Here is a 26,180-nt window from a genome sequence, read left to right on the forward strand (position 1 = left end):
TCCCCACAACTTTTAGGTTCACAATCTATTGTTGTTACCGCCATAACTAATCATTTAGTTCATTCATATTAGAAAACTATATCTTATACCTAGATATATAAATTTATGTATGTATTTATTGCTTGCTTGAATCAATGTATCAAGTTAACAAAACAGATAGGAAGCTTGAAAATTAGAGAAACGAAATAAATCAGAAAGAATCGGAGGTCATAGGTAGGCACATGTGCGTTAAAAAAGCCCTAACCTTGGCCACTGGCCAATGCATGGCATATTCATATAATGAACCTCCATGATTCAATATACATTCTATTTAATTTTGCATATCTCTCTGTATATTCTTAGTCTTTAATATTCATCTTAATTGCTAACTAGCTAGGTGTAGACGTAAACATGGACCGTATGATCAGAGTTGAAGATCCCTATATCCATATGGGTCTTTTTTTTCTCTACCATTTTCTTTCTCAAAAAAAAAAAAAAACCCTTGCTTACGGAGCAATCAAAAATTGAATACGATGGTTAATCATACTAATAGTTTAGTGTTCATAATTTCGTCTCGGGATCGTTCATAAATGATGTATAAGTCAACATGGCGTAGAGACACATGGAGCAGTCGATTTTACGCAAGTGTACCACACGATGCAACATAAGGCGCGTAGAGACATGATATTATATCATAAAAAGTCATATTAATCTCCGGCGAGTCTTGCTTTTTACGATAGCTTTTTGAGCACCTCCGTCGCCGTGGTCACCGGCCGTCAACTTCACCATCACCATCACCATCAACATGCATCATCATCGTACATTCATATACCCCATTTAATTAACTCCGTTGACAATTACGTGTGTGTATGTGTATATAAATATATAATCAAGAAGTTGTAGCTGCTTAGAAAGAAAGGCAGTGGTTAATTGTTTTAAGAAGCTGTCTTTAGTTGGAGACAAGAGAGGGAAAACGTAGAATCGAAATGGGTTCGTCGTCGAACGGAGGAGTGCCACCTGGTTTTCGGTTTCATCCGACCGATGAAGAGCTTCTCCATTACTACTTGAAGAAGAAAATCTCTTACCACAAGTTTGAGATGGAAGTCATTAGAGAGGTTGACTTAAACAAGCTTGAGCCTTGGGATTTACAAGGTACTCTTTTATTTATTCACTCATTAATCAAGAACATATCACAATTCATTGCTTGTTATTAATTGATATCCTTTTTCTTTTGACATCTTGATACCTCTCCCTCACTTCTTGATTATTGGATATACACAAAAACACACTAGTCCTTATCCAATTCTCTAATTGGTATGATATCTTTTTCTTTTGGCAGAGAGATGCAAGATAGGGTCAACGCCGCAGAACGAATGGTATTTTTTCAGCCACAAGGACAGGAAATATCCGACGGGGTCGAGAACAAACCGTGCTACTCACGCAGGGTTCTGGAAGGCGACAGGACGTGACAAGTGCATAAGGAACTCTTACAAGAAGATAGGAATGAGGAAGACACTTGTGTTCTACAAAGGAAGAGCTCCTCATGGCCAAAAGACTGATTGGATTATGCATGAGTACCGTCTTGAAGACGCTGATGATCCTCAAGCCAACCCTAGTGTATGTCTTTTATTTGAGCAATCTCACAAATCTTTCAGTTACAGTAATAATCAAGAGCATCTTCCGAGCAATTAACAAGCGCAATTGCACAAAGTCTCTGATTTCTAGACTATGTTTTCTAATGTTTTTTTTTAAGGCTTTTGATTTCTTCATAATTCTTTATACAATATCAAAATTATTCACACTGTGGATAGATCTTTTGCATAAAAGTTAATTTTTATTTGTAGATTGCTATGAAATTGAAGGAATTTGGCAGGTATAGTTTTTGGATTATTTATAGCATTCTGTTTGTCTAAAAGTTTTTTTAAACCATATATTTTTCTTAAATTTAACCTTACTTAATCCATTTACAAAAATTGGTGGAAAAGACTGATAAGTTTTTGCATATAATTGGTCTTATTTTTGTTATAAGGGCTTTTACTGTGGTAACTTTACAGAAAATGACATGTGGAACAAAAATTTGCAAATATATCATGATGAGTTAAACTAAACTCAACAGCTTGGTTATGAAGGAGATTTATATCATTTAATTTAATCCATTTGTAAACTTATATTTTATGATACTGTAGGAAGATGGATGGGTAGTTTGTAGGGTGTTCATGAAGAAGAATTTGTTCAAGGTAGTGAATGAAGGTGGCTCTAGCATTAACTCATCGGACCAACACATCCACGATGCATCCAACAACCACACGCTTCAAGCTCGTAGCTTCATGAACCGTGACAGTCCCTACCAGCTAGTACGTAACCACGGAGCAACGACCTTCGAACTCAACAAGCCTGACCTTGCTCTTCATCAATACCCACCAATCTTCCACAAGCCACCCACCCTTGGATTTGACTACTCTTCAGGACTTGCAAGGGACTGTGAGAGTGCGGCTAGTGAAGGGTTACAATATCAGCAAGCATGTGAGCCTAGTTTAGAGGTCGGTACTTGTGAGACAGTGGTTAGTCATAATCATCAACAAGGTTTAGGTGAATGGGGAATGATGGATAGGCTTGTGACTTGTCACATGGGAAATGAAGATTCCTCTAGAGGGATTAGGTTTGAGGATGGCAACAATAATTCTTCTTCTGTTGTCCAGCCAGTTCCTACAACGAACCAGCTTACGTTACGCAGTGAAATGGATTTCTGGGGTTATTCTAAATAGATGTTTATATGTCTTATGAATCTATGACTATATAAGTGTGTTTTATTAATTTACACGTTTTATTTATTGGTTGGAAGCAAATTGCTTTACAAAACCCAAGTCTTATATATCTTTATTGAAATGAATAAGAACATGATTGATTAGTGTATAACTTTATTCTACTCATATATTGTTATTTTCTTTTTGTTTTGCAATGCAATGCAAAGCTATTAATATGCTACAAGAACTTGAGCCTACCATGAGTCATTAGACAGGTATCCTTAGAAAGTATGATATAAAGCACCAATGAAATATATCAAGGAGATTCAGATGAAAGTTTATAACATTGTCAAAAGAAGGTTCCAATCGAACAAAGTTTACATTTTGGAAGCTCTTAGAAAATAGAAAATGGCTTAGAGAGTAGGAGCTCTCTCGGCAGTTCCAGCGATAACGGTAAGCAAATTGTTTCCGAAAGGATCACTGAGATGCTGTGCAAGGTTCTCAACAGGACCTTCACCAGTTACATAAGCTTGGATGAAGAAACCGAGCATCGCAAACATGGCTAATCTCCCGTTCTTGATCTCTTTAACCTTGAGTAGTGCTCCTTGCTCAGGGTCCTTCGCAAGTCCCAAAGGATCAAATGGACCTCCTGGGTGTAGCTTGTCCTCAAAGTCCTGTCAGATATTAGCATTTCAAGGTTAGTCATTTTTCTATCTAAGTGTAGGCTGTAGCTAAGTGTAGAGAGTAATGTACCAATCCGTTGGTGATTCTGTAGTACTCAGCTCCACCGAGGAGAACAACTTCAGCAACTACGGCGAGAACAAGGTTGATAGGGATGTTCTTGCCAAAGTAGTTCAATGTGTTTCCATCAAGAAGCAAAGCACCGGTCTGCATTGTAACACACCAATAAGGTTCATCCCATCACATAACACATTCTTGCTTTTTGCTATATAGAATCTAAGGCAATTGGATGTTCATAAAGATGAGAAGTAGGTAAGAACCTTGAACCAGACGGCTTCAGGACCACAGTTAGCACCGTATTTGTTTAAAGCTTCAGGGATGATGAAACCAGCAGCTCCCAACATAGCCCATCTTGCGTGGATCAATTCAAAGGCTTGGTATCTGCAACCACATTCATTACACGACCAGTCTTAACAACGAGTTCGATACATTGAGAAGGAAACAAAGAAACAGGTTTAGGTTTCAAAGAATCTGCTTACTTAGCAAAGTTCTCAGGCTTCTTGCCAAGACCAAATGGGTCATAACCATAACTGCAAATTCAGACCAATGAACCATAAGCACAAAAGCCAAACGTTAAAAACATACCAAGAGAGACATGAAGAAGTGTCTTACTCTCCAGCAACTTCACCGTTTAAGTACTCTGGGATCTCTGATCTGTCCAAAAGACCATCGGGCAAGAAAATTCTCCTGTCAGGACCTGCATAAGAATCACAATTTACAAACACATTCCATAGAGAAACAGAGATTCTTGAAAGGGATGTAAGAAGAAGACACATCACATACCATACCACTTGGCGAGCTCGTCGCTAGTCTCAGAGATGGCCTTGGACTTAGGAGGAGGAGCTGGCTTTTTCTTAGAGAAGAGAGCAACTGTCTTGAACGTGGCCGGGCTTGAAGCCAACGGAGCAGACGATCTTGAAACTGCCCTGAAGTTAAGGGGAGTACCAAGCATTTCCGACACACCCAAAGACGCCATCTGTTTTTTTTTCTTGGTCCAAAGTTTCAAGCTTTGCTCTGGTTTAACACTAGGGAGGAGCTAAGTGAAAGAAGGAAGAGACGAAACTGGTGCTATAAGGTGAAGGGTAGGATTCGTTTAGGATTTTGATTGGTCTGAATTGAAAATGTGAAATATGATTCTTTGCTCTGATTGGTTTGTGGATGCTGATGTGGCTTTAAGATGGGTTTTTGTTGGATAATCTATTTTATCCATATCCTCTGTTTTCTCTTTTGTGTGGCTTAGCTTTTCACCTATACTACCAACTGTGTTACAAGAATCTCAAACACATGAAATCTTAACTGTGAAGTGTCATCCACAAGCCTTCCACAGTCTTTACTTTGGATTTTCAGTAAATTCCTTGGGTCATTTAGAATCATTGTGGTCCTGTGGACGCCCAAACTCAACGGTTCTATTTTTTCATGGGATCAATAGTTGGGACTGCCTTTTTACATCAAAATAAAGAATTGGAGCATGGGACATCTGGATTTCATCGAAGCATCAGACAAGTCCCGAAAATGAACAAAAGCCTTTTGGAAAATACTTCCCGCAAAGTCGACAACAAGTAAAGCATTTGGATCGAAACACAAGTGATCTAATGACTTAGTTAGCACAGCGTTGACACCTGGTGGAAGCGAATCATAACCACTTTATGCCATTGGCCCTAGAGATGAGATAAGATCACTGTGCCACTAAGCAGGTTCTACCTTTTTAAATTGGGTTATACCAAATGCTCAAACTCACACTTCAAGTTAGCGTTTGTGATGATTCAAGCTTCACCCTAAACAACAACTTAACGAGAAACCAGAACTCACAATATACACATTACCACTTACCAGAATGATAAATCTGCCATGTAAAATTACGTTCTTTATACCATAACCAATTGTACAATACAAAACGAGATCCACTAGCCCCCGAGTCTCTACATTCTTGATCTAAAGAACATAGCAACAGCACTAACGTATACTTGGCAGCTACAATGCAAAAAAGCTAAAAACATACTAATGTTCATCACTTTATCCACTTGTCGATTTCTTTGGTAGTAGCTTTCACAAGCTTCTTGGTACTAACAACAAGTTCATCAATAAGAGAATCAACTTCATTCCTGTAAACAAATCAACAAGTCCCAAATCATCTTCCTTACTCTTTAAACCACTAGAACTGAAATTGCAGAAGCCAAAAAAAACTAAAAAGACTAAATTTTTATAACTCACAAAGATGGCTTCCCAACGTTATAATAAGAACGAGAGTGATCATAAGCAGCTCCTCTTCCAACACCATAGCCAAAACCTACACCAATTCCACAACCAGCTCCAAATCCTAAACCAAACTGTAATCCAGGCACTCCTGGTCCGAATCCTACACCTGTTTCCATCAAATCTCTCTACTCAGTTTATCTATAAAACAGCTTTGAGCGATTCGTACTAACTCTGGGCGATCGAAATTGGAAATTTTTACCTCCGATTAGACCGGCGCCGAAACCGACTCCGCAACCAAAACCGAGTCCAAAGGCTGGACCAACATTTCCGACGTCTTTGATCCTAACCTGAGGAAGTTTCCAGAGCAATCCCTTGTCTTCGTCTCCGCTTCTTCTTCTTCTGCTGCTCATCGTCGTCCCCCACTCTCTCTCTCCGTCGCTCTTTCTCCGTGGATTTCGCTATTACATTACTTTAATTGGGCCTATATTAACAAAGCCCATTGTTATTGTTATATGCTCGATTGTTTTTTTTTTTCCGTTTTTTTTTTCGAGTTCGGTTCTACAAACGTTCTAAACTAAACTCAAATCAAAATTAATTTGGTTCAGTTTGACTTGGTGTAGTTCGGTTTGGTTTTAAATTGGTTCAGATTAGTTTGATATGGTTTCAGTTCAGTTCGGATTGATTTTAGTTCAGTTTTCTTTAACATGATGATAGTGTATGATGGTAGTATGATTATGATGATGATGATGACGATGATAGTAAGATGACAATATTGGTTGATAATGAAGAAATTATAGTTTGGGTAGTTTATAGTTTTCTTTAACATGATGATAGTATGATGGTAGTATGATGATGATGATGATGATGATGATGATGATGATGATGATTGTACGATGATGACAATATTGGGTTGATAATGAAGAAATTATAGTACGGAGAAAAATATAGTTTATGATGTTTAGAAAAGAGGCAAAATGTCTAAGATGTTTATTGAAGAATTAGTATAGTTTGGGTAGTATTCCATAGTTAACCCAATAAGTTACAAATTATCAGTACACTAGTAAATTTGTATCATATAGTTACATATGTTTGCTACAAAAAAGATTAATAACAAATAATCTCTATAAACTATTACAAATTAGTCACAAAATTAAAGTTAATAGTTATTGTAACTAAGTGTAGCTATATAGTGACAAATAGTAACATACATAATTTATAGAAAAAATACTACATATTTAGTGACATAAAATTTTGTAACATTATGACACACAAGTGACACAAGTAGCATTTTACTGACCTTTAGAATTTAGATTATCTCTACTGGTTGGAGTAAAAAAAAAAGAGTTTATTTTTATTTTTTTTGTTTTTCGATTTACTTTCTTTCTTCTCTCTCTCGCGTTTCTGTCTCTCGTCTCTCTCTCTCGGTAGATCGATGATTTTAATGGAAAAAGCTTGAGAGTTCTTGGTAGAATTGAGAGGTAAAGCAAAGCGTCTTTCACCAGAGATATCATCATCACCATCGACGGTGGCAGTTCATCATTTGGAAAGGGTTTTTGCTTCACCAAATTAGAGATTGAATTGGCCAATTCTCGAATTGTTTGGTTCAATGGTGCGATGAATTAGATTTGTATTAGCAAAATTAGGGTTATATGTTGATAGCTTCAATTAGTGTTTGTCGAATTGGATTCGGCACTTTCCCTGTTTGTTTAAATTGCATGCAATTCACTGTATGAGATAGCTTTCTTTTGTTTTGATGATGATTGGGGTGATGAGATCTTATATATTACTATGTAGTGGTATCTTGAATTGAAATTTATTATACTGACTTTAGAACCCGGCCCGGCCCAAACCCGGAAAAAACCCGCCAAAAAAAAATCCAGATTCAAAAAACCCGAACGGGTTTTAGGTCTAGTGGGTAAACCCGAACGGGTTTTAACTTTTATGGGTAAACTCGTGGGTACCCGAATTTTTTTGTCTCATATGGTGTATTTTGCATTTTACGTTGTGTATTTATATTATGTATTATGTATACAAATATGATATTTATTATGTATTTTGTGTATTTTATTACTCAAAATACCTATTATATCCGGTATTATGGGTAAACCCACAAAAAACCTGATTATACTAAGACTACCTGTGGGTACCCCGAATGCTAACTCATCAGGAATTTTTTTTTCTGCCCCACACCTCAGATAAAGTAAAATTTTCATCTTAACACAGTACCCAGATTGTCGATAATGAATAGAATAAACAACAACAAAATCAAACGATCTGAAAAATGAAAACCAATCAAAGAGCTAGATATTAAACCAAAGCCACCATGAACAATTGAACACCGTCAACATAGAAAAATAAAAACAATAAAAGAAAGTAAGAAACAAAGAGACAAATCGTAACTTGGTGTCTTCTCCTCCCCCACTCAAACTAATCTTTAACAAATATGTGCAATAAGAAAATTATAGCCACCTCGAAATTAAAATTGCCTCTTTCGTGTTTTTCACCACAGTCCAACTTCATGAGACGAACTCAAGCATCTTCAATAAGCATGATAAACAGAGGGCAGCCCACAAAATAAGAATTTTAGAACCCAGATCAAAGGTCAAACGATTGATGATGAGAATCAAAAACCTGATACAAAAAGAAATTATATGATGCTTATAATTAATATCACTCGATTTTGAGAGAGAGCATATGTACCCTGATTTGTCGGCTTATGATTAACTGACATGAAGTAAGAAAAAACCCGATGGGTACCCATCATCCAGAAGGGTAAATCCGTGTAAGAGTTTGTGTAAATGGGTCCTGCCCATTTAAAACCCGTGTAAAATTTTGTGTAAACGGGTCCTGCCCATTCTATCCTGGTTTCGGGTACCCAACTGGGTAAAACCCATTTTTAACATCCCTATGTAAAACAAATGGATTGTTGTTTTGTGTGTGTTTGCAGGAAGATTTGTGTGAAGGCTGCATTTCCAGTGGAAACTGAGGTATATATATATATATATTCTCTGAGTTACTCTCTCCACTACTGATATTCGTTTTACTTATTGTTGTTTAAATTGTGATGGCACTGGCATAGTTTAGATGCAGTTTATGATGCATTCAATTGGGATTTCGAAAGTCTTGTAGTAAGTTAAGTTGTTTGGGATTACTTACATTCTCCATTTTTGTTGTTGTTGTTGACTACGTAGTCTTCTTGGCCATTTTTTTTTTTTTTTTAAATATGGCTTATGTTTGTAGATTTTGAAAGATTTTTTAGGTATATTTTTTTATATTCTTACGAAATTCATTTGTCATACAAATCAAGTTTCTTTTTAAAACTAATATTTCTGAAAACATTTTTGTTATAATCAATCTCTCATTATTTTTTTGGACTTTTTAGTTCTCCTATATTTTAGAGAATCTAGTTTTTGATAAATTTATTTTTGTCAAAAAACCAAAAACTAATTTTTTTCTTTGGGGTTTTCTAAATAAAAATCTTAAATTCAAAATCCTAAAACTGAATTATAAAAATAATAAAAAAACAGCATCCGTGAACATAGTTATGGGCTTACTAGCTTAAGAAAGCTTCACCCCGGCCCAGTAAGAAGGTTAAGAGAAAAAAAAACTTACAAAACCTTCATCTTCAGGATAAAAAAAACGTTACCAAGACTTCTTCATTGACATCATTCAGTTGCGCCGAACTAGAGAAATCTGCAGAAACCCTAATTTCGTGAGGAGATTGATTCATCAGTTTCCGCCATGGAAGAAGTATGCGAAGGCAAAGAGTTCTCGTTTCCTCACCAAGAAGAAAACGTCCTCTCATACTGGACTCAAATCGATGCTTTCAAGACTCAGCTCAAACGCACTGAGAATCTCCCTGAGTACATCTTCTACGACGGACCTCCGTTCGCCACCGGGCTTCCTCACTACGGACACATCCTCGCCGGTACGATTAAAGATATCGTGACTCGGTATCAGTCCATGACTGGTCACCATGTCACTCGTCGCTTCGGGTGGGATTGTCATGGTTTGCCTGTTGAGAACGAGATTGATCGGAAGCTCAACATTAAGAGGAGAGATGAAGTGATTAAGATGGGGATTGATAAGTATAATGAGGAGTGTAGGAGTATTGTGACTCGTTATGTTACTGAGTGGGAGAATGTTATTACTAGGACTGGGCGTTGGATTGATTTCAGGAATGACTACAAGACTATGGATTTGCCTTTTATGGAGAGTGTTTGGTGGGTTTTTGCTCAGCTTTTTGAGAAGAATCTTGTTTACAGAGGCTTCAAGGTTTGTTTTGCCTTCTTCTTCCTTGCATTGTTTGAATTTGGTGAATAGAGATTCTTATTATTGACTCGTTACTTAATTGCAGGTAATGCCGTATAGTACTGGTTGTAAGACTCCTTTATCTAATTTTGAAGCTGGTCAGAACTACAAGGTGTGTGCTTCAGCTTTTGCTAATGTTTAATTGTCTTTTGTTGGATAATTTGGTCTCTGATATTGGTAGAATGGGTCTACAGGACGTCCCTGATCCAGAAATCATGGTGACTTTCCCGGTTATTGGGGATCAAGATAATGCTGCTTTTGTGGCATGGACTACGACTCCGTGGACTCTTCCAAGCAATCTTGCTTTGTGTGTCAATGCAAAGTTTGTCTATGTGAAGGTTCGTAACAAGAACACTGGAAAAGTGTATGTTGTTTCTGAGTCTCGGTTGTCAGCTCTTCCCACTGATAAGCCCAAGACCAAGGTAAGTAATGGACCTGCTGGTGATACCAAGAATGCAAATCCAAAAGCGAAAGGTGCTAAACCTGAGAGTGCAGCTGATTCTTATGAAGTTTTGGAGAAATTTAATGGAGCTTCCCTGGTTGGGAAGAAGTATGAACCTTTGTTTGAGTACTTCAGCGATTTTTCAAGTGAGGCCTTTCGAGTAGTAGCAGATGATTATGTCACTGATGACAGTGGTACTGGTATTGTCCACTGTGCTCCTGCCTTTGGTGAAGATGATTATCGTGTTTGTCTTCAGAACAAGATAATTAAAAAGGTTAGATTTGACTACACCCTCTTCCTTATCACTCCGTTAAAATTGAATAAAATAGAAATAGAATTATAAAGGTTCGTCATGACCGTAGTTAACGTAATAGAATTTCTATTCTATTTTATTTCTCTCTTCCTTTGTTTCAGTTTCTGACCACATGACTAGAAAATATAATGTAGTGTCATTCAGTTGGGGTTTAGTTGATCTTAGATTTTGGGTTGGTAATTACGTGGGATTTCGTAGAAATGCTCATTTGTTGTTACTTATTCTCCTGCTTAGGCTTATAGTATCGTTTAAGTACCCATGCCTGTCTACTCTACTAATTTTGCTTCATCTCATTGTGTTAAACATACTTGTATATGATTTTATCCGTCATTGCAGGGTGAGAATTTAGTTGTTGCTGTTGATGACGATGGGTCGTTTACTGAGAGAATTACTGACTTCAGAGGCCGTTATGTCAAAGATGCAGACAAGGCTATTATAGAAGCTGTTAAGGTGATTACTAATGCCTAATGTTTTTAATAGGCCATGATTAGTCGGTTAAGATTATAATGATTTGTCATGTTTCTTAGAGAATGAAGTACATTTTGGACCATTGGATTGTTTTACTGTAGGTGATTTTTATTTATGAAGTAATATTATTTTGTTATTTCAGAACAAAGGCAGGCTTGTCAAAACGGGGAGCTTTACTCACTCATATCCATATTGCTGGAGATCAGACACCCCTCTCATATATAGAGCAGTTCCGAGTTGGTATGCTTCATGTTTCATATGAGCTTGAGTTAAGGTCTTAGTAGTTGGATCATTTAGTGCTAGTATAGTGAGGCAATCTGTCTCTTTGGCCTTTTCTAACTTTGGCTTTAAAGATGTAGGATTTTTTCCTGTACCAGTTCTCTGGGGATAAATAATAATCCTAAGATTTTTCATGTGATTATATCGGGCAGCCCCTTTTTGGAGCTATATAAGCTATCTTTGTGTATATCACCAAACTTTTTATGATATTCTGATTTTCCATGTTTCATTTATCTATTTTAGATTTCATATGTAGGAGTATCTGACCTAAATGGCACGTAGAAATTAGCAGAAATATGATATGAACGTTGTTCTGTCTTTTTCATGTGTGGTTAGGACTTTAAAGTTTGTTTCTGGTTGACCTGTTAGGTTTGTGCGCGTGGAGCAAATGAAAGATAAGTTGTTAGAAAGCAATGAACAGACGAAATGGGTACCTGATTATGTGAAGGTTAGTAGAAGAAAGGATCAGTATTCTTGGGTATATATTACTAGTGCGTTTAGATGAGTGTCTAATATGAAATAATTTTCTCGATTAATCTGCAATTCAGGATAAACGTTTTCACAATTGGCTCGAAAATGCAAGGGATTGGGCTATCAGTCGAAGTAGATTCTGGGGCACACCTCTTCCGATATGGATCAGCGATGATGGGGAGGAAGTTGTTGTCATGGATTCCGTGGAGAAGCTTGAAAAGCTCTCTGGTGTCAAGGTCTCTTCTTTTGTTGTTTGCATTTCTTTGTTCTATTTCTGTCTCTCTTTCTGCTGTAAATACCTGTCATGCACTCTTGGAAGATAAATTGGTTAAAATAAAATACTTCATTATATCAGCATATAGCTCACTGATGCTTCATTATATCAGCAAAAAGTCTGATGCTCATTTGTTTTTCTGATGATTTATGGTGCAGGTCTTTGATCTGCATCGTCACCATATTGATCAAATTACAATCCCATCAAGTCGTGGCCCTGAATTTGGTGTGCTCCGTCGTGTAGAAGATGTAAGATGGATCCAATTTCTTTCATTTATCAAATAATTCATGATTGTTTGGGGTGTTATCCCATGTTTACGACTAAATCACGTTGTTGCAGGTTTTTGATTGTTGGTTTGAGAGTGGGTCAATGCCTTATGCATATATCCATTATCCATTTGAAAACAAGGAGCTATTTGAGAAGAACTTTCCTGGTCATTTTGTGGCGGAAGGGCTTGATCAAACTCGTGGATGGTATGTCATTCCAATTTTTGACTGTGGCTAGAAATATAAGCCGTTATATTAGTTAAGCTTTAGCAATTAAAAACCATATCATTTTAGTTCTCAGGGTTTGTTCCGTCCCTCTACTGTGTTGGATGATTTTAATTACCCTGAATGATTGCACTTAATTAAGTAATGAGTCGAAGCTAAAGGAAATTGTGATAAGTTTACTATGAATTGTGATTCTACAAGTGTTTTAACAAAGGCATCATAAGCAATAATTCTTTTCTACTAAATAGGCAGTGAATAGTATATTAACTTGTGGTTTGGTCTGCACAGGTTTTATACTCTTATGGTGTTATCTACTGCATTATTTGGAAAACCAGCGTTCAAAAATCTGATTTGCAATGGTCTTGTGCTTGCTGAGGATGGAAAAAAGATGTCTAAGAAATTACGGAATTACCCACCACCTTTGGAAGTCATAGATGAGTATGGGGCTGTAAGTTTTACCTGTAATATGCTCTTATACTGCGTTTTGAGTTTTTTTTCCCAATGTTCTAGCAGCGTGTGTATAACTGTATATCATAACTTAGTGACTATATGTAAACCTTGACAGGATGCTGTGCGATTGTACCTGATAAATTCTCCAGTTGTACGTGCTGAGCCACTACGGTTCAAAAAAGAAGGAGTACTTGGTGTTGTGAGTGATTTTGGTGTTTAACTTTCTTGCTGCTTATTTTAGTAATTTGTTGTTTGTCTGAATTTTTCTGGTCCGTATTGGGATTCACTAGGTCAAAGATGTTTTCCTTCCATGGTACAATGCATATCGGTTCCTTGTTCAGAATGCAAAGAGACTTGAGACTGAGGGTGGTGCACCCTTTGTTCCTACTGATCTGGCAAATTTACAGTCAGCAAACGTTCTTGATAAGTGGATTCACTCAGCTACGCAAAGTCTTGTCCGTTTTGTTCGTCAGGAGATGGATGGATATCGGCTTTACACTGTAAGTTTTTACTTGTCATTTTCAGCATGAAATGCTGTTTGTATTTAGATAGACGTTATTAATTTCTCGTGGTATCTCTAACATCTTTTTTTTGTTCCTTTTCTTTTTTTTTAGGTGGTTCCTTATCTCTTGAAGTTCCTCGACAATCTCACTAACATATATGTTAGATTCAACCGCAAGAGGTTAAAAGGCCGTACAGGAGAAGATGATTGTCACACTGCTCTTTCAACTTTATTCAATGTATAGTAAAAATAGTTTGCAGGGATACTTTTTTTTTGCATAGTCATCATTATTTGATCACTTATTGTAACTAATAATTGACTATTTTCAGGTGCTCCTTACTTCTTGCAAAGTGATGGCCCCTTTTACTCCTTTCTTCACTGAAACTTTATACCAGAATCTGCGGAAAGTGTGTAAAGGTTCTGAGGAAAGCATTCATTACTGCAGTATACCACCAGAGGAAGGAACGGTAAGACTCAAGTCCACATCTTTAGTATCCAAGGATAAAATACAAAATTTTTGAACTTTTGCTTACTTATATTTTCTTCTTGAGTTTAAACAGAGCGGGGAGAGGATTGAGCAAAGTGTTACAAGGATGATGACAATCATTGATCTCGCTCGGAACATTCGTGAGCGTAACAGGCTACCCTTGAAAACTCCTCTAAAGTGAGTGTTGGTACTTTATTTTTTTCAGTTTCCACTTTGTTATTAGCCTAAAACATGAAAACAAATTCATACATGCTTGTCCTTGTTGTATATCAGGGAAATGATTGTAGTCCATCCAGATGCAGAATTCTTAAATGACATAACTGGAGTACTAAGAGAGGTCTGTGGTGTTATGGAACAGTGGTTTATCTTCTGAAAGTTTTAATCAATTATATATACGAATTTTTTTTTTGAGATTGTTGTTGCGGACCATTTTAAATCAGCAAATGACAGCTATGTGGAAGCGAAATGCTCGAGGGTCCAAGAGTCCTGAGTGCATGCTAGGCTTTTCACATCAACTATTGATTCATAGTATTTATCCTGTTTGATTTTGCATTGCAGTATGTATTGGAAGAACTTAACGTAAGATCTCTTGTATCATGCAATGATGCTCTGAAGTATGCATCTCTAAAAGCGGAACCAGATTTCAGGTTAGTTAAGGTTTCTTCCTGTGTTTTTCTTTTAACTGTTAAGCTCAATGTGCTTTAGCCTTTCTGAAAGAAATGTAGAGTGAAATTTTACATGTTCATTCCTGCAGTATACTAGGCAAGCGACTTGGAAAGTCGATGGGGCTTGTTAAAAAGGGAGTTCAAGAAATGTCTCAAAAAGATATCTTAACATTTGAGGAGGCTGGGGAAGTTACTATTGCTGACCACTCGCTAAAGCTAACAGATATCAAGGTCTTGCATGCTCTGGTGTCTTCCTGTGCGATAGCTTGAAGAATATGTTTTACTAGCTAAATTCTGACACATCTTTCATATGTTATTCAGATTGTCAGGGTTTTCAAACGCCCAGAAGGTTTGAAAGATAATGAGATTGATGCAGCTGGAGATGGTAAGAATCATAATCAACTACCACTTCTCTGTGGTCAATTTTATGTGAATCTTGATTCAGTATATTGGTAAGGATAAATATAATATTTGCTTTTGTTCATGATGCAGGGGATGTTTTGGTGATTCTGGATCTACGAGCAGATGATTCTTTGGTTGAAGCAGGTGTTGCCCGAGAGGTAAATATATATAACTTAACGTCTAGATGAAACAAAAGCAGCACAGTTTCTTACAACTTGTATATTTTCTTTGGGTTTCTTTTTTTTCTGTATCTGAACATTCTATATCCAGATTAAACAGCTGTTGTCTAATGTTGTGCTCATGATCTTTGTTTCTCCGTGTTATAGATTGTCAATAGGATCCAGAAACTACGGAAAAAGTCAGGTCTGGAACCAACAGACTTTGTGGAAGTGTACTTTGAATCATTGGACGAGGATGACTCTGTCGCGAAACAAGTTATTCACTCTCAGGTAACTGGTTTTGGTTTGTTACTCAATTCGTGTTAACTCAAGTTCTACTTGAAATTTGCTTAGCTATGGGATCAAACGAAATATGTTTCCAACATGAATATTATCAACCACATACTTACTTCTGTCTCATCATTCTTGTTTGCTGGTCAGGAACAAAACATCAAGGATTCAATTGGCTCCCCTTTGCTTCTGTCTACTTTAATGCCATCACATGCAGTAAGTCATCAACACTCCGCTTCTACTTTTTTTTTTTTTTTTTGGCGCAGCAGAAGCATAATGTTTATCTGCGTATCTTTTATATAACAGGTCATAATAGCCGATGAGATATTTACCCCCAAAGAAACATCAGATGAGAGTGTCAAAAAGGTTCCAAAGTTGTCATATAAGATAAGTTTGGCTAGACCTGCTTTGAAGTTCAATGAAGAAGCTGTTCTTGCTTTATACTCAGGTAAGTCAGAATCTCATCACAATGGATGCCTACCATCAGTTCTCTCTTTCTCTCTTTCTCTCTTTAACAAGTCTACACACTATTGGTTACAGGAGATATAAAGTCTGCAACCGGGCTTCAAACGTACTTGTTATCAAGGGATCATTTGAGTTTAAAATCAGAGTTCCAAGCTGGACAAGGGAAGGTTTGTTTGTGCCACTCTGAAGTGAATACTGATCGTTAGTTACGCTTTTTGATAACCCAAATTGTTACAACTTCCATGTATCTTGTATGGCAGATAACTGTGAGCTGCATTGAGAACCTGCCTGCTGTGACTGTTGTTCTAGGAGAACATCTACATTTGAGTGTCGGCGACTTGTTAAGCAAGAGGAACGCATAAGCCCTCCCTCGGTTTTGTCTTGATTGATTGTGGTGACTCAGGGATTTTAATTTCAACCGTTAAATTCTCATATTTTTCTTCCATATCTTACTTTCAAGTGTTACTTTAGATTGTTGCAAAAAAGTTGGAACATCAGTGTTGAGACTCGGTATTCGTTCTATTAAATGTGATGAGTCCAGTGAGCAAAGTTGAACATGGAATTTAGTACAAAGAAGACACTTGCATGTCACGTACACTAATTCGTTCTAAAATTTCCTTATGAAAATAGACCTTTTAAAAAAAATATGTTTTCATACATTTTGTTTGGTAATACGTTGTCTTTTCACATTGTTGGAAAGCTTCGGTAAAAAGATGCAAACATGATATTATACAGACATACAATAATACTACCACATGTTATATCAGAAAGAGGAGGGATAAAGAATCCAAGCTCGGCCAGATTTAGCTGTGAAGTGCTTAAACCTACCATAAAACATTACTATTACTAGTATGACTTTCCCAGTGGGACTCCATCGTCCCACAAACCCATAACTCGCGTCTATGCAGCCACCGTCGTTGATGTCCAGCCGCCGTTTACAGCTGTACCCGGTTGTAAACCCCACATTTCCATATGCACTGTCGTTACAATAATAAATCAGCAATAAGTGTATAGTTTACACGTTTCAACAAAAAAAGAAAGAAAAACAAACTATACCTGATAACTTCGAGAGTGATGTTAAGGACGTTGAAGTTGAGTGGATCTCTTTGTAGCTTTTCCCTTTCGGTGATTGAAATGAGAAATATGCACATCACCAAAAATGAAAGTTGTGACACGAACAGCCCACTCTTCTTCTTCGACCTCTCTTTTTCTTCGGTCAATGGCATAAACAATGTGTATGGAGGAAGATACCTTGTCAACGCAATTATATTTTTACTCATTATTCCCTATCATTATTTTATACAAATTCAAATGCTTGTGTGAGTATGATAATTAATGTCGAGGAGACTCCCCACAACCTTGAAAGGACATATATTCTATTTGTTTTACTGAATTAAATCCATGCATGTGCCTAAATTCTGATTCACTTCATCCAATTTTTTCTGCAATAATCTCTTGTAAGTTTTCTTTTTCAATGACGTTTTTTCCCAAACTCTTTGAAATCGTATTATTAACCTAAATATAAAGAAACATACAGTATGTAACCAAATTGCTTATAACCAAATTGCTTATAATAACCTTGCATAATCTCAATTTTCATAGAAGACGTCACCAAATTCTGTTTTTGATGGTATTCTTTTGCTGCAAGCAATAAACAATTAAAAACCCCCCAAAAACAGTCAACTGTTTAAGTTAATTAATGTCAGTTAATTGGTGGATTCAGCCAAAGAAATAGAACCAGTTCTAATTTAAAAATGTAGTTCTACCACCCTCTGACCCACTCATAGACGAATGATTGGGACTACGTGGCTACGTGCTTTAAATATTTTGTTGAAAATAAATACAAAAATATAGAAAAATTTATTCATAGAGCATGTTCTTTGAAAAGCTAATCAACTTCGACATGTGTGAAGATATGTTGAAAGAATTGTACGTTCCCCTTAACCTCGTACGTTTCGACCGGATAGATTAAAATATTCCCAAGTCCACATGCGAATGCAAAAGATGAATGAAAAAGAGGGAGAGAGAATGAAGAAACTCACATCATGAGGATGAAGAGTATCAAAATAGCTGGTGAAAGTGTGGAGATGTCAACAATGGTTTCACCGGTGTATCTCGAGTTCACCACTTGAAACAACGATCCAACCAACTTCTCGTACCAACTCATTCCTCCAAGAGAGTCGGAGCTCCACTCAAAGGTGCAGAAGAAAAGAAGTTGTATCATCACAAACCCTAACACTGTTAAGCCAAGAAGAATACAAAGACGAACGGAGAGTAGATGATAGTATCCCATCTTCTTGTGGTTCTTGAGAATATAACCAAACTCGTCACGCTTTGTGATCTTATAAAGTCCCCAAATAAACAACACCAAGAAACAAGGGAACAAAGTGTTTCCCATTAGTACTTGAGGGATAAGGAGCCAGAGAAGGCCCGAGTTCTTGCGGAATATGACCATGTTCTCATTCGTTGGGACAAATCCACAGTTTGCGAACGTGGAAACTGTTGTGAAGACCGAAAAAAGGAGAGGTGAGATTCCCTTGAAACTAAGAACATCTCCGGCCGTTTTAACAAAGCTTACGTATACAAGAACAACCACAGAGCCAACAAGGTTTGTTACTAGCTGGTAACCAAGAACCACTGAGTACAAGCACTTAGATGCCCTCTCATTGATTTGGCTAGGACCCTCACAAAGATCAGTATCGTTCTCCAGATCAATCCGGCAGTTCTCGATCTTGTTCCGAGGGAAAACAAAATTGGTGAGATGGGAGAAATACAGAACGAGGAAGGACGTGAAGATCTCGGCCCCCAAGAACATGATGATAGTGATGATGATAAGTTGAGTGTTGGAGAATACTTCCACGTCGACAGTGGACATGGACGAGATGGTGATGGCGGAGACAGAAGTGAAGAAGAGGTCTAAGTCATTAACATGTGAAGTGGTTCTTGGCTTCGAGATCTTGAGTGCCAAGAACCCTAACAAAGAGAAGGACAAGAAGTATATGAAGTAGAGGAAGAAAGGGGAACAAGGTTTAGCAAGTTGGGTACGGCCGATTTTAGCTAATTTTGTTGCAACTCTCTTCATTGTTTTTTTTTTTGGGATCGGTGTAAGCATTATTCTAGGCCATATCATGTTTATATATTACACCGCACATGACTATTTCTCAATATTCCTTTCAGAAAACAATAAAAATGGAGTTTCACACGCTTTTTTTTTTGCCTTTTTAATGTAATGTAAAATGATATCCAAAAGAAATAAATGTTTATAAATTATACATCAACTGCATAATTCGTTTGAAAGGTTTTTGAAACTTAACTTTGTTAACGAAGCTTTAAAAAATTACTACTTCTAGACTTGAACCAGAGTACGTGTCACACGCTTGTCACACGCTTTGAATGAATCTCAAAAATAAATATATTATGTGTACATATGTCGCAAGCAAACCATGCTATTTTTATGTTTCGGCCTTCTCATCTTATTATTAAGTAGAGAAACCAATAGTTTTCACAAACAAAATGAAGCAGAGCCAAGATCGACAAATTCAAGATAATGAGGAGATACAACGAATCAATCAATGCACAATGACACTCAAAACATAATCTGCCCAATCCTCTACATATATTTACATGTTCGAACATGTCAATGATCATCGTTTGATCTAAATTTCCGAAGTTGTGTATATTGCCACGTAAGAATAAGGACTTTCGAATCATATGTAGTAATTTGTATTAGGTTGTTTGAATGTCCGAAGTTGTGTATATTATTGCTACATATGTTGATTTTAGTTGATATATATATGTATATATGATGTTTAGTTATGAGTTGTTCAATTTGAATAACCATTCGATAAATAATTTTGTTCACCAGAAACGACATTAAAATATGATTAAATATTAAATCATGATTTGGATTATTTCCGTACACATTATTTTGATCAAGGTTAGTCAATGACTCAAAGTTCCATCTATATATCTTAGAAATATTATTTTTGCAGAATTATTGAGTTCAAATTTGTTCTAAACAATTTGAATCATCATGATTAAGATTACTTTTAAGATCATTATTTGATTAAGGTTAATTTGTCAACGAGTCCTAGGTCCGTCTGAATCTTAGAAATATAATTTATTTAGAATTATTGTCACTGAGTTCAAATTTGATATAGATTATATTGATTAGAGTATATTGATTAGACTTCTAACTGATTAGAGTATATTGATTAGACTTTTAATTGATTATAATTATTTGGCCAGGTTATATATGTATCTATTTGTCATGAAGATATCATTTACTGTTCAGCTTCCACGGTTTGGTCCTAAACTCTGTATTTATTAATTAAGAAGATAGAATTGTTTTCTAGGTGATACTCTAGTTTTGTTAATTTGTAATTGTAACTTAATTAGAGTTACTATAATCATCCAAATAAAAGAATAGTCCAACTAAATCTATTAAATCAGTATTAATAAATAAAAACCTGAACAATGACTAATATTTTAATTAATTTTATGTATTTAATTGTCTAGTTTTATTTAGTGTCAGAGCTTAAATAGGTGTCTGACAAAGGTTTGCGCCTATCAACTAATTTAATTTCATCCCGACACAAAAGTAAGGAACAATGCATTATGCACCGATGCTGCAAAATGAAGAGGATCCGTGAGCACAAAGCTCTCACTTGAAAATTTGAAATATCTAAGAAGACAGAAAGTTATGGATGAAACATAGGATGGACCGGAGATTTCAGTTTCAACCTAGATCTTAACATGTATAAAAGAAGACATGTGATCCAGACCGAGCATGGGAGATGAGTGAAGATCATAGAGTTAAATGTCTTCTTTGTGTTGTCTCCTCCATTATATAGATTTTTTTTTTCAATTCCATTTTTTTTATAGTGTTGTTAAGTAAAATCTTAGGAAAGCCGAAAAATAACAATATCAATTCATTTTGTTAGATTGATTTCATCGATCATAAAATCCACTCTAATGATAGTTTTAAGACACTATCATTTTGTGACAGCACTTGGCCAATATATCTGTTAGGAAAAAATGATAGGTAGGTACACGAAATATATGATAAATAAAAAATGAATAAAATATATATATATATATATATATATATATATATGATAAATAATTAATTTATACAAAATATCATCATTTTGAGGTAGTAAAGAGGTAGAATATACTTCATTTATCTATATCCCTTCTCTATTTTATAGCTGTTTAATAAAATGTAATTAATTGAACAATTCTTTTTTTAATAATTTCATTTTCATATTATTTGTTTTAATTCTTCTGCTTTTATATTAATTATACTATATATACTGCATGATCTTATCAATCAGAGCAATTACAACTGAGCAGTAATTTCTTTCCAACAAAAATATTGCTATTACATGTTACCCCCTATAACTGTACCATTATTCTCTTACCGATTAAAAAATTAGTGCATTATTTCACCAATCAATATCCTCTATAGAAAATGCTTAAACAATCACCACCTAAAAAAAATAGTGATGGCTTTTTGAAAGAAAAAAAAAAGAGAAAAAGAATCATAGTCTATATTATACTTACACAACTTTTCTGTATATAAAATATATATATTGGTTACTAACTTACTATGTGTATGAATATTCATCATACACATAAACTTTATTATTAGAATTGCAACAGCAAAGACAAGGTGACATACTCCTTATATTATATGATCATAAATTGATACAATATTAACGATAGATGCAAACTACACATTATACACAAAAATAGAAATATTAACGTGACATAGGACTTAGGAGACTAATTAATGTTTATTATGCATCTATATATATGATATATGTTAGGAAGAGGAGGGATAAAGTATCCATGCACGGCCAGATTTGGCTGTGAACTGCTTAAACCTACCATAAAACATTACTATTATTAGTACAAATTTTCCGGTTGGACTCCATCGTCCTGCAAATCCATAACCTGCATCTTCACAACTACCATCACTGACGTTCAGACGGCGTCCACAGCTATACCCGGTCGTGAAACCCACATTTCCATATGCACTGTCGTCACAATCATTATAATTTGTTGTTAGGATTAGAGTTCACAGCTTTCATGAAATGAACTAATCTTAATTTTGTTTTTGGTCAAACCCTTGTCCTTTAAATATCTATATTTTTGTTTGTTCTAGTTCTACGTTAATGTCATGTTGCACACAAGTCCGATTCTCCACATGGATTGAGAGTGTTTTCATTTGCACAAGGCCCAAATACTCTTAGAAAACTTTCTTTCATATTTATGTGCACATTCCTAAATTTGTTTACAAAGGTATTAATATGTTTGTGCAGCCAGTTCATTTAGGAGCTTAAGTTATCCACGCCTTCTTATATTCTAGGAGACTTTTTAGTCAGTTTTTGAAGTTTTAGTGATCCCCTATATAATATGGATGCAGATAATGTAATATAGATATATAGAAACATACCTGATAACTTCGAGAATGATATTAAGGACATTGAAATTGAGTGGATCACTTCGTAGTTTTTGCCTTTCGGTGATTGAAATGAGAAATATGCATATCGTCAAAAAGGAAAGTTGTGATACGAACAGCCCACTCTTTGTCACTTTCTTTCTATTTCCGGAATCATCATCTCCTTCTTTCTTTATCGTCTTTTGTTCAGTCAACGGCATAAACAATGTGTATGGAGGAAGATACCTAATCAAGGCAATTTTAGTTTTTTACTTATTAGCCCAAGAATTATTTTATGTAAAAGACAAAGAATAATGCTTTGTGAATATGATGAACTGGAGACTGATACATTCTCCACTACCTAGCTCGAAGGGACATTTATTTTTACTGAATCTAAAACCATGGACATATTCTACTTCACTCCATCATTTCTTGTCTACCACATATTCTTGGAGGTTCCTATTTTGGTTAATTATATATTCCAAAAACTCTTAAGTGAAAAACACCTTCGAAATATTTACATTAAGTTATGGAAAAAGTTTTCAAGTTGACAAAAACTTTAAGTCCTTTTCCAGCGTTAATGTTTTTGGGGAAAATTTGACAAGCTCACTGAGAAATCTTTTATATTACTACTACTATTTTTTATTACCGAATCAACACTTATCTTGAATATATAATTATTTAGGTATTTATGTATCTATATTTTCAACCCATAATTAAATTCAATCAACAACCCAAATAGACTGCGTTAATTATAGACTTATAGTTAAGATTAATTTTTCGTTAGTAAAAGAAGCTTTAAAAGCTGTTAATTCGTGGGTTTACCCAAAATCAATAGCACTAAAACTAATTGATGCAAATATTTTGGTTGTGCCACCTACTCACATAGGTGTGCATGATTGACGCGTTACGGGCTAAAGAATCTTAGAATAAAATATTAAATGTTTATTTTGGTAAAGAATAAACAATGTAATTGTTAGGAAAATATTTGCTTTTATAGAAAAGTTAGGTAAATGATTTAATAATTTTCCAAACTATGTGAGACAATACGCGCATGCATGCAGAGGATATGTTTGGTTTTTTATGTAGTGAAAAGTCTAGCCAACTTTCATGTGGTGACCTTTTTTATTGTATTCGATCGTATTAAAAAGCACTATCTCAATTGTTTTAGTTTAATTTATTGTTAAAAAACACAAGATACAACTTGCACGTACTATATAATTAAGTCTATAAGAAACTTCACCTAGCTATGTGTATATATATGCATGCCAAGTTTTTAGAGGCGAAAAATATGTCGACATTATGCACATAATTTGAGTCCATATATGCATTGATATATGAGGAAAGGATTTAAAGCAACTGCAACTCACATCATTAGGGTGAAGAGTATGAGGATAGCTGGGGAAAGTGTAGAGAGGTCAACAATAGTCTCCCCGGTATGTCTTGAATTGACCACTTGAAATAGTGATCCAACCAACTTCTCGTACGAACTCATTCCTTCAAGAGACTCGGAGCTCCACTCAAAGGTGCAAAAGAGAAGAAGCTGTATCATTAGGAACCCTAACACCGTCAATCCAAGAAGGACACATAGGCGAACAGAGAGTAGATGAGAGTATCCCATCTTTTTGTGGTTCTTGAGAATGTAACTAAACTCGTCGCGCTTTGTGATCTTATAAAGTCCCCATATGAGCAAAACCAAGAAGCAAGGGAACAAAGTGTTTCCCATAAGTACTTGAGGGATTAAGAGCCAGATGAGACCAGAGTTCTTACGAAAGATAATCATGTTCTCATTCGTGGGGACAAATCCACAGTTTGCAAACGTGGAGACAGTTGTGAAGACGGAGAAGGTGAGAGGTGAGATTTCTTTGGAACTAAGTACATCTCTTGCCGATTTAACAAAGTTTACGTACACAAGAAGCAACACAGAGCCAGCTAGGTTTGATACAAGATGGTAACTAAGAACCACCGAGTACAAACACTTAGATGCCCTTTCATCGATCTTGGTACGACCCTCGCAATGATCAACTACAGTCTCGAGGTCACTATGGCCATCCTCTATCGGACGATCCAAATTAAAAGACCCCATAAGATGTCTAATCTTGTTATGAGGGAAGACGAAGTTGGTGAAATGGGAAAAGTAGAGGCTGAGAAACGAGGTGAAGATTTCTCCTCCGAGCAACATGAGGATAGTGAGGAAGATAAGTTGAGTGTTGGAGAAGACTTCCATGTCAACGGTGGACATGGAAGAGACTGTGATGGCAGATACAGAAGTGAAGAAGAGGTCCAAGTCATGAGGACGTGAAGTGGTTCTTGGCTTTGTGATTTTGAGTGCCAAGAACCCTAAAAAGGAGAAGAATGAGAAGTAGATGAAGTAGAGAAAAAATAGGGAACTAGAATTAGTAAGTTGCGAACGGAGTTTAGCTAATTTTGCAGCAACTCTCTCCATTTTAGTTCTTGATTCGGTCTATGTATTATTATTGGCCGTAAGGTGTGTTTATATATTACAAGATTACACGTACATGAACATTTTCAGCCACATATTATATGGTGACTATTACTGATATAATACCAATATATAACAATTTCCACTTCACGTCGTTTTTTTCCAGAGATTTTCTCTTTCCAGTTTCGAAGGAATACGATATAGAATTCTATACGAAATGAGAGAAAGAAAAGCAAATATAAAAATGTCTAATTTAATTGACGTGGCAAAATTCTCTTCCTTAATTGGAATGAAACGGGCTATTCTTTATTATTTGTTTGCCCCAAAACATTCCTTTTCCTACCTTGATTATGTGGATTTTATTTTCAACATTAATATTCTATTTTAATAGAAAGAAAACGAATAGATAATAAAATGTTGATTCATCCAATTCCATGCATCATGATACTTTAGCCTATGTAGAGAGCAATTCATCCAATTCTTGAGAATAGAATTATTGGAATTACGAACAATTGATCGAAGGAAATAATGTTTATAGTATATATCAGTAGTTCAGTACTAAAGAGTCAACATAATATGTTACATTTGCTCGTAATAGATTGAAGAGAGGATCCGAGCAAAAAAGATCAAAGTCAAAATCAAAGTCTAAAGGCAAATTTGGAAAAACGAGTTTAGAATTTTCCAGCATTTTACTTAGATAAGCAATCTTGTATAATTATTGAAAAATTTAAAATATTTTTTTGAGAGAGTTATGCGCACGAGGAGTAAACTGTTGTATGATAGGGGACCATTGGTAAAATCTAAGAAGTGATACAATATAATATTTAAATGGTGAATGTATCAATCACTTTGCTAGGTGGCCACTTATGTTAAATCGTGAACAAATTATACCTCTAAAAAATGAATTAAATCCGAACCTTTGATGTAGATGTTGACAATAGAGGAAGAACATAATATGTTCATCCTGCTCAAATGCGTTTAGCACTAGAAAATCATTTTTTTTTATATATATAAAATGTTATCTTCTGCTAGGTGTAAATGTTTTTATATATACGAAAAAATTTAGGAGATCTTCTTAATTAAGCTTAGAGATAAAATTATTCGGAGCCACCAAATGTTTGTTGATTAACCTTTTCGAAGAAAGGTAACACTATGAAGTAAAC

General features: G+C 35.7%; 6 protein-coding genes across 6 annotated transcripts; 2 read left to right on the forward strand and 4 right to left on the reverse strand.

Annotated features, from left to right (window-relative positions):
• The first annotated feature begins 874 nt into the window (after nucleotides 1-874).
• Nucleotides 875-2,908, forward strand: LOC104720972 (protein BEARSKIN2-like). The gene is made up of 3 exons (XM_010438876.2): nucleotides 875-1,131; nucleotides 1,319-1,596; nucleotides 2,166-2,908. Exons 1-3 carry the CDS (start codon nucleotides 966-968, stop codon nucleotides 2,742-2,744), a joined length of 1,023 nt encoding a protein of 340 aa, XP_010437178.1. The 5' UTR covers nucleotides 875-965; the 3' UTR covers nucleotides 2,745-2,908.
• Nucleotides 2,909-3,048: 140 nt separating this feature from the next.
• LOC104720982 (chlorophyll a-b binding protein CP26, chloroplastic) lies at nucleotides 3,049-4,778 on the reverse strand. Its single transcript, XM_010438885.3, has 6 exons — nucleotides 4,248-4,778; nucleotides 4,077-4,161; nucleotides 3,944-3,994; nucleotides 3,725-3,845; nucleotides 3,477-3,611; nucleotides 3,049-3,397 (listed from the first exon to the last, which is right to left on the reverse strand). The coding sequence occupies exons 1-6, from the start codon at nucleotides 4,438-4,440 to the stop codon at nucleotides 3,137-3,139; spliced, it is 846 nt and encodes a 281-aa protein (XP_010437187.1). The 5' UTR covers nucleotides 4,441-4,778; the 3' UTR covers nucleotides 3,049-3,136.
• Nucleotides 4,779-5,308: 530 nt separating this feature from the next.
• LOC104720994 (uncharacterized) lies at nucleotides 5,309-6,242 on the reverse strand. The gene is made up of 3 exons (XM_010438895.3): nucleotides 5,920-6,242; nucleotides 5,676-5,826; nucleotides 5,309-5,566 (listed from the first exon to the last, which is right to left on the reverse strand). The coding sequence occupies exons 1-3, from the start codon at nucleotides 6,068-6,070 to the stop codon at nucleotides 5,473-5,475; spliced, it is 396 nt and encodes a 131-aa protein (XP_010437197.1). The 5' UTR covers nucleotides 6,071-6,242; the 3' UTR covers nucleotides 5,309-5,472.
• Nucleotides 6,243-9,231: 2,989 nt separating this feature from the next.
• Nucleotides 9,232-16,686, forward strand: LOC104721008 (isoleucine--tRNA ligase, cytoplasmic). The gene is made up of 25 exons (XM_010438921.2): nucleotides 9,232-9,935; nucleotides 10,018-10,083; nucleotides 10,166-10,687; nucleotides 11,063-11,176; nucleotides 11,337-11,434; nucleotides 11,843-11,921; nucleotides 12,022-12,180; nucleotides 12,377-12,466; nucleotides 12,558-12,691; nucleotides 12,998-13,157; nucleotides 13,275-13,358; nucleotides 13,450-13,659; nucleotides 13,774-13,899; nucleotides 13,991-14,128; nucleotides 14,222-14,325; nucleotides 14,422-14,485; nucleotides 14,707-14,795; nucleotides 14,903-15,044; nucleotides 15,135-15,198; nucleotides 15,306-15,373; nucleotides 15,542-15,664; nucleotides 15,815-15,880; nucleotides 15,971-16,112; nucleotides 16,205-16,296; nucleotides 16,390-16,686. The coding sequence occupies exons 1-25, from the start codon at nucleotides 9,402-9,404 to the stop codon at nucleotides 16,489-16,491; spliced, it is 3,570 nt and encodes a 1,189-aa protein (XP_010437223.2). The 5' UTR covers nucleotides 9,232-9,401; the 3' UTR covers nucleotides 16,492-16,686.
• An 81-nt stretch (nucleotides 16,687-16,767) lies between these two features.
• LOC104721022 (sodium transporter HKT1-like) lies at nucleotides 16,768-19,226 on the reverse strand. The gene is made up of 3 exons (XM_010438933.3): nucleotides 18,172-19,226; nucleotides 17,186-17,380; nucleotides 16,768-17,106 (listed from the first exon to the last, which is right to left on the reverse strand). The coding sequence occupies exons 1-3, from the start codon at nucleotides 19,209-19,211 to the stop codon at nucleotides 16,893-16,895; spliced, it is 1,449 nt and encodes a 482-aa protein (XP_010437235.1). The 5' UTR covers nucleotides 19,212-19,226; the 3' UTR covers nucleotides 16,768-16,892.
• A 2,571-nt stretch (nucleotides 19,227-21,797) lies between these two features.
• On the reverse strand, nucleotides 21,798-25,118 carry LOC104721033 (sodium transporter HKT1). Its single transcript, XM_010438942.3, has 3 exons — nucleotides 23,945-25,118; nucleotides 22,590-22,820; nucleotides 21,798-22,170 (listed from the first exon to the last, which is right to left on the reverse strand). Exons 1-3 carry the CDS (start codon nucleotides 25,018-25,020, stop codon nucleotides 21,957-21,959), a joined length of 1,521 nt encoding a protein of 506 aa, XP_010437244.1. The 5' UTR covers nucleotides 25,021-25,118; the 3' UTR covers nucleotides 21,798-21,956.
• Nucleotides 25,119-26,180: the final 1,062 nt, after the last annotated feature.

This window comes from Camelina sativa, chromosome 2, assembly GCF_030686135.1.
Source record: "Camelina sativa cultivar CO46 ecotype springtype chromosome 2, ASM3068613v1".
Taxonomy (NCBI): Eukaryota; Viridiplantae; Streptophyta; class Magnoliopsida; order Brassicales; family Brassicaceae; genus Camelina; species Camelina sativa.